General features: G+C 39.9%; 1 protein-coding gene across 1 annotated transcript; it reads left to right on the forward strand.

Moving 5' to 3' along the window:
• The first annotated feature begins 286 nt into the window (after positions 1 to 286).
• On the forward strand, positions 287 to 5,678 carry LOC148014010 (pentatricopeptide repeat-containing protein At5g27110-like). The gene has a single exon (XM_087666966.1). The coding sequence runs from the start codon at positions 718 to 720 to the stop codon at positions 3,184 to 3,186; it is 2,469 nt and encodes an 822-aa protein (XP_087523092.1). The 5' UTR covers positions 287 to 717; the 3' UTR covers positions 3,187 to 5,678.
• The last annotated feature ends 2,573 nt before the right edge of the window (positions 5,679 to 8,251 follow it).

Consider the following 8,251-nt stretch of genomic DNA (forward strand, 5'->3'; position numbering starts at 1 on the left):
TGGTGCATGGTCATTGCATGTATATATGAGTCTATGTACTCCTTGATGCAAATGCATATTTGGCCTTTTATACATATGTGTAAGAGAGAGAGAGAGAGAGAGAGAGAGAGGTTAAGAGTGATTGAGTGAGTGTGGATACAAAGGGGGGAGGTGTAAATGGGATGAGAGATAGAGGGGTTGTGAGTAGAGGAGAGTAAATCATGTGATGTTTTTGTGATAGCATTACCCACTGTGCGATAGGGAAGTGAAACTGCTGTGCGACAGCTTCACTTCTCTCACACCCCGCTTCGCGGGCACGATAGCGTTCCTTGCGCGAGAAGCGCGCCAGGAATGCTAGTTCAACTCTTAAACAAATCTTTTCATTGGTTAAAGCTTACAAAGTGGGTATCCGCATTGTGTGTGTGTGTAACGAGCATGAATGTAAAAGGCTGATGAGAAGAAAAATCGGATTTGTCAGAAAAATGCTCTGAAGATGCAACACTCGCGTGCTGCCATGGCGATCGCAGTGATGGCAGGTGTCTTTGAATGAGGAGGCAAACCTACAGCGAGTGAGTTGATCAGAGCATAACTAGTGCTGTACTATAACCAAATCTAAAATAATGATCTGTATGAGGGATGAGGCCCTTTATGCCATAGAACTTGGCAAGGGGCAATCTTGCTCATGATTTTATCAGAGCAGTCGGCAATTTGAGACCTGCATACTATACTGCAATCCAAATGAGGGAGAGGGCCCTTCATGCCATAGAACTTGGCATGAAGGGCCTGATACATCATGAAAACATCGCTTCGCTCAGAGAAACGCTATGCCCTCTCCTTGAAGAGTGCATGGCCTATTCTGACATTGTCTCTGCTAGAGCCCTGCACAGTTGTATGGTACACCACAGCCTTCATTCTATCAGCATTTTTGCAGGCCATCTCATCCGTCTGTTCTCGACTTTTGGGAGCTTGCTTGAGGCGAACATTGTTTTCTGCATGGTTGCAAAGCCGACCGTGCACACATGGCATGCGATTGTGGCAACCTATGCAATGCTCGGCAAAATTGAGATGGCCTTGCATTTGATATATAGGATGCAGCAAGAGAATGTCAAGCCAGAAAGGGTAACTTTCCTATGTGTTTTGAAGGCTTGTGCCAGCTCAGGGGACCTATGGTATGGAGGGGTGGTGCATGAGCTGATCATACTGTTTGGCGTTGAGATGGATGTGGTGATTGGAAGCACTCTCATTGACATGTATGCAAAGTTTGGCACCTTGACAGATGCACACAAGGTTTTCAGTTGTCTGCCAGGTCGGAATGTCGTGTCTTGGAATGCACTTCTTACAGGCTATGTTTCATATGAGCAGAGTCTTCCAGCATTCCAACTTCTCAAGGAAATGCAACATGATGGCATCGTTCCAAATGAAGTGACATACTCAGCCATCCTTAAAGTATGTAGCAAAAAGGCATCTTTATATCAGGGCAAACTCATACATTGTCAGGTTATTGAGTCTGGGTTTCATACAGATAGCATTGTTTCAAGTGCTCTAGTCGATATGTATGCCAAGTGTGGGCAGTTTGAAGAAGCCTACACTGTCTTTGACAAGATGAAGGTGCACAGCATAGTGGCTTGGAATAGCCTCATCTCAGGATCTGTCCAATATGGTCACGGTCATTCTACTCTTGCTCTGTTTGACAGGATGCAGTCAGAGGGTGTGAAGCCAGACTGTATCACACTTTCATGCATCATAAAAGCTCGGGCTTCTATAGGAGACCTTTTACAGGGAATGTTGATGCATGCAAAGATTATCAAACTTGGGTTTGATCAAGATGATGTTATTGGAAACACTCTTCTGGACATGTATGGCCAATGTGGAAGCATGGATGAGGCGCTTAAAGTGTTTAACAGGCTGGCAAATCGTGACTTGGCATCATGGACTACAATGATTTCTCGATGCATTCAACATGGATCTTGTTTTCTTGCATTGGACCTTTTTGAGGAAATGCAAGTGGATGGGATTTTACCAAGTAGTTCTTTAATTTTGACTGTCTTGAAATGCCATAGTAGCTTTAAGCACACACAGGTTGTACACAACTATGTATTCAAATGTGGAATTGAAGCGGATGTTTTTGTTGGGAGTGCTTTGATTGATGCATATGCGAAGTGTTCAAGCCTTGATGATGCACATTTTGTGTTTAACTCTATGCAAAGAAGAGATATTGTTTTATGGAATGCCATTATTGCAGGATACGCTCAGAATGATTTTAATACTTCTGCTCTGGCACTCTATCTTCAAATGGAACTTGATGGATGTAAAGCAGACAAAACAACATACTCAACTGTTATTATGGCTTGTGGAAGCATTGGCGCTATAAGACAAGGCCAGTTTCTTCATGATTTAATCATCAGACTTGAAGTTGTAGCGGACACAATCCTAGGCAACACTCTGGTTGATATGTATGCTAAGTGTGGGGCTTTTGAAGAAGCCCGAGTAGTGCTCAAGAACTTGCCAAGCCAGGATGTGGCATCATGGGGGGCATTAATTGCTGGATATGCTGAGCACGGTAGATACCATTTAGCAAAGGCATGTTTTGAGGAAATGCAAAAATGGGGTATAACACCAGACGATAAAACTTACACCAGTATGCTCGCTGCCTGCAGTCATGCAGGGAAGGTAGAGGAAAGCAAGGATTACTTTTTAAATATGAAAGCTAAGCATAATATTACTCCCAGTGTTGAACATTTCAACTGCATGGTTGACCTTCTAGCTAGTCAGGGATGCTTGAAAGAAGCATATAAGCTTCTTGAACAAATGCCTATCAAAGAAGATATCACTGGATGGATGATTTTACTAGCTGCCTGCAGAAGGCATGGTGATGTTGCAATTGGACAACAGTGTTTCGATCAGGTTGTGCACTTGGATTCTAGTGTCGCAGCTGCTTATGTGCATATATCAAATATTTATACTGATGCTAACATGTGGGACGATGTCAAAAAATCAGAGGAGCTAAGATACACGTTAGGAGTCTTTAAGAAACCAGGGATTGCCTGGATTGAGGTAAACAACAAGCTTCAAGAGTTTGTTGTAAAGCAGAAAACGGATACATACAATGACATCATCTTCAACCAGTTTAATCAACTGTGCCCTTGTATGAAGGAGGGAGGATACATGCCCCGCCTGGATTTGGTGTTTGAGGGCCATAGGAGATAATGAAGCAAGCTTTTAAAGAGGTGCACTTGGTGGAGCATACAAGAGGGTGGTGAAAGCTTTGACCGCTGTGAATTGAAGGACATAGTCATTGTTGTAGGAAATGTACTGTGAAGACTCCAATCCTCTAAGCTCTAGCTACAGTCTCACAGTTGGCTCAGTCATTTGTGAAAGCGTGAGTACTGTCTTGCTTTCACCCCATTGAGTCCTACTGTTGTGACTTGTCAAAGGATTGGATACCACCCTGTTCAATGTGTTTTGTCTAGGGACACAGTAAATTCTGGCATGGCATCCTTTGAGCAAATTTTGGCTTTCTTCAAATCTTTGGAATCATGTAGAAGTCTAGGAATCGCTACTTCTGCATCTCTCTGAGAGACATGAAGTATAACATACACATTGGAGGAAAGGGCCCTCGATTGCTGCTCTATCAGCTTCTATCACTAGGCTGCATATAAGGCCTTGGTGCAAGCCATTTTCAGTCATTTACTAGTTCTGGTCAATGACTGCTTTACAGGAAGAAAAAAGGGTAGGCGATTACATGAATTATGCCTCATTTGGGTAGTGATTTCTTGTCTGATGGAGATAGCTGACTTGTAACCTACCTGGTCACAGGGCAATTCGCACACCCAGACAGGCAAAGGATCATGTACTGAAGCAAGGTACATGTACACATGGGCAGAGGAAGACCATATTTTTGGCAGGTGGGGGCAAGGATCGTGTGGCAACATTCCAGAAAGATGAAGATACAAGATAAAAATCTCATATATGCTTTGGGGGACTAGGTTCGATCAGTTGTGTAGGTTCTTGGACTAAGAAAGCAACGATATGATGGGTGACTAACTTCCAATGTGATGGGTCAGCAGGGGTTAGTGGTCGGATTGACATTTGGCCCATAGGCTATGTAGGGGGTTACCTGCCCTTGTGTCAGACCAACCTAAAACAAAGCATAGTTAAACAATTCTGATAAAAAGACAGGAAGGTTATGGGATCACCTCATGAAGCATGTTTTGTTTCTTACAAAGATACCAGGAGATGCCAGGGTGTTTTACAAATAGGATGAGGACACTTATGTTTCCAAATAGAAGGAGAGGGAATGTGACATGCATATTGGCTGTTTGGAAGCAATTTCAGGTTCAAACACAGATTTATAATGCTCTTCTAAAGTGTCTTAACAGTTGTCAGGACAGGGGTCCTTAATTCCTCCATTTCAATTCACAGCAAATAAGTTTTACAGGCTTCTGATCCCTCCTCAGTTTCACACTGTTACCCAGAACCTGTAGTGCTGAGATTTGATTTCTAGCTGGGCTCATCAAGCTTGCAGCATGCCTGAGGTTCAAAAGCAAGGGTTGAGACTAAGGACATGCAACAAGAAAGTCTGGAGCGTAAGAAGCAGCATGAATGGGACATTACCACTCCCAAGGAGATGGTTTGTCAAAGCTGTTTTCAGACATGCAGCTGTACTCTCCAATCTGGGTTATGTCTCACAGCTACTGATGTAGAAAAACCAATAAACAACAATCTGGCAGTTGAGAGGGTCTGTTATGCAGCGACAATTAATATAGGCGATACTCAAGCACATGAGGGGGGTTGGGGGTTGTGGGGTGGGGTGGTTTAACAATTGAGAGCTCAACAACATCAGAATTGAATAAATCAGCCTTGTTCATAATTTGCAATCACATGACAAGAAGCTCAATTGTGCATGCTAAGCATCAAGTGGCAGGTCACTTCTAGGCATAAAGATACCATTGAAAATATGGCATGCATCCAGGCGAAAACATTGTGTTCACTGGGTGTGGTAAACAGTTAAATTATTTTGCAGTTTAAGCATGGATATAACCTGTTATTAGTGCTCTTCACAGCTGCATTTAATGTGGTTTCAGTCTGTTCGGTCTCAGCTCCTACAAAACGTATGTATTGATGCAGTAGAGGAAAATGAACTTGAAGTCCTCTCACAACCATGTATGAGTCGAGGCATTGGGTATTCTTGAATATCTTTTGCCTTACAGGATCAATTATGAAATTGGTAGGAATGGCGGATGAGTTCTGAAAAGAACTCTATTGAAGTCTTTAGACTATACCCAAGCTTAATAACATTTTGCATGTGGGCTTACATTAGACCCTATATGGCTTTGTTGAGTTTAATATCAGTCCTGCATATTGGAGCATTGAATATGCCAAGTATACTCAACAAAACATTGTGTTGTTTTAGGTGGATGTGGTGGTAGGCTTTTCACATGACACAATGGGGTTACATAGCTACAAATGGTGTCCAAGCTAAACTTGAAAATGCAGCATGTCAATTCTTGGCTTTATCTAGACTATATTGCATGTTGTGTATTTGGTCTTCGGTTCTAATTATGCAAACCGAACACCATAAGGCCTTCTGCATAACTTTTGAACTGGCTTTCATTGGACTCATGGGGCCTAGGCATAACTCAAATGTGTTTATAGTAAGAGAGAGTGCTTTAAATGTATTAGCACTATTAGAAACAAAACAAAACTTACTTCTATGTACAAGAGCTAATCGCTTTAACATAATCAATACATTTGTACTTATGACTTCGCTTAAATGTTGCAATGGTAGGCAATAATTTGAAAACGAGAATTCATTACTAGTTTGTATTTCTTTTGTAATGGAAGCCAAAAAAAAAGGTTTACCTAAACTTCTAATATTGACAAATCTTAATTACATTCAAATTTTTATCAAGCGAAATGAAAGCTAGGCACTTTCACTTTTAGCATTGCTAGCCAATCTATTCGTTTGACCAAGGTTAGAAGCTTTATACGCACTTAGAGCCTTGTTGAATGAAATACTATTGCTTTTTGTATCATTTTTACCATATTGGCACAATAAAGGCTATTGCATTTTTGTACCCACCTTAATCTTAGCTTAGTGGCATGGGAATGAACTCACAACCTAATAGTTTCTATAGAGTCCAAGGGATAGTGGACAAAGAGTACCTTGCCTATGTTGGCGGTTGGCCTCTTAATAAAGATACAATACTTCTAATGGATTTCAAGGATGTCTTGAAATATGATATTTGATGATCTTGTTCCTTGGAACTTTTGGATTTTGCTCTTTATTTTGATATTTGTAGTCTTTAGGTTCTTCAGTATATGAATGTTAGTGCTTGATTCTTGGGTCTTCTTTTTTATGGCCATCTTTGGACCTGCAAGACTTTATAGGACCTATCGATTGTCTCTAGAATTCATATTGTGTTTGATTGAAGAGCCATCTAATTTTGAATCACTTAAACAATAAGTAATATATGGCTATGACGTGAAGCTCCAAAAACAAAATCAAGTCTAGTTGCAAGCAAGATATTTCTAATCATGTTGAGTGGTTCTTGGATCACCTTGAGTGTATAGGACCTATCTCATGAAACTATCTCCAGTTTTCATGTAGAGTGTCCAAATTCAGTCCAATTTGACTCTCAATTGATCTTAGGAAAACTAGACAATAGATAACATCACACAGTACTAAACCACAAAAGTAGAAAAAGATCCAACCACAAAGGCTATCTTCTAATCACATTGTTTGGTTTAATGAGCAACTTAAGTGAATTTTGGACTATCTCTAGAGTTAAAAACCATTGATTCCAATCAAATGCCATTGTATGCACAAACTAACTTGAGGATTGAAATTGCGAGTATCTATATTACCTAATGGGTGGTGTTTCAAAGAAATTATGCTTGAAACTATGAATTAATGTTACCTTGAAGTATTCAAGTTAAAATTGCTATTGAAAAAGTAACTAGTTAGAGCAAGAATGACAAAAAATTATACTTAGAAAAGACACATTTGGGAAATAGACATTCAAAACCAAAAAACATATACACATGACTCACTAAGATACAATTAAACAAGAAAGGAAGGGAATAAAAGGGACTGAATTTAAAAACAAAAGAGAGTCAAGGAAAGCAAAAGTTGAAGTTGAACAAAACTAAGAAAGTGTGAGAGGGGATTGAAACATTAACGCCAAGAGACAAAAAAAGAGAAGATGAAAGAAAACAAAAGGAATTTACAACTAAAACTACCACAACTCTTGAAGAACAAGACCCAAATCAATAAGACCCAGGCCATGCCTAGGTTAATTGACCTAGGTGTGGCCATTGGAGTTAATGCAAGTGTGGCTCAAGTACTTAACTTATACTCTTGAAAATGTGGAACTTCGGCAAGTGCAAGGAGTATGACTAAAAATAGTGATACTAGGTAGACTCTTGCAAGTCTCTCTACATTGCACAATGTATATGTGTCTTTCTTTTTCGCTCAGTTTTTGGAAATATTTTTAAAAATATTCACTCCCTTTTTTTGGTTTGTGGACTGCCTCCTTTTGTCCATTGAACTATATTGGACTATAGGCTCCACACAAGTATGACTTCTATGTGGCTGCAATTCCTTTTTAGAGTGCCCCTCCATGCTAAGTAACTGCACTTAGATGTGGAGGGGCTCTAAGAAACTAGAGGAAGTCCCTTTCATATATGAATAAGAGAATCATATTAGCCAATTAAGGGTACAAAGGCATACTTGTAATATAGGTCGACCTTGACTCTACACATACACATATGCTAGAGCTCTTGAGAGAACACTAAGAAAATGGGTACTGCAAGAAAGTCTATCTTGTATCATAACAAGCATCTTCTTTTTCTCTTAATTGCATCACACACATGAAATTGAACCAAGGAAAAAAAATTCACCCAACATCATTCTCCCATGTTTTTATCTTCAACAAAGCACATGATATTCTTCATTATCACTAACAATGAAACAAAGAACACATCCAAATGCCAATCTTGAATGTAAATCGTCTCATAATATTTCAAATAATGTCTTTAATGAAGCCTCCATAAATGCTTCTCTCACACAATATCACAATCTCTCAAAGATAGTACATAGAATTCATATGAAATGATTACACACACACACCCCTCACTCCCACTCTTACAAATATACAATCATATAATGACCAAAAATCCCCATCTTGATTGTGGCACAAAAAAGGTCATGTTTTCATGGGTGTGTTCATGTTGAGGTGTGTAGTGTGGGTAGTGCAACTTTCTTTGTGAT

This window comes from Lygodium microphyllum, chromosome 25, assembly GCF_053477565.2.
Source record: "Lygodium microphyllum isolate KBCC chromosome 25, Lygodium_microphyllum_v1.1.10, whole genome shotgun sequence".
Taxonomy (NCBI): Eukaryota; Viridiplantae; Streptophyta; class Polypodiopsida; order Schizaeales; family Lygodiaceae; genus Lygodium; species Lygodium microphyllum.

Bases quoted from the DNA above. Each gene is read 5' to 3' on its own strand.
- LOC148014010 (XM_087666966.1), top strand. From the start codon at position 718: ATGAGGGAGAGGGCCCTTCATGCCATAGAACTTGGCATGAAGGGCCTG.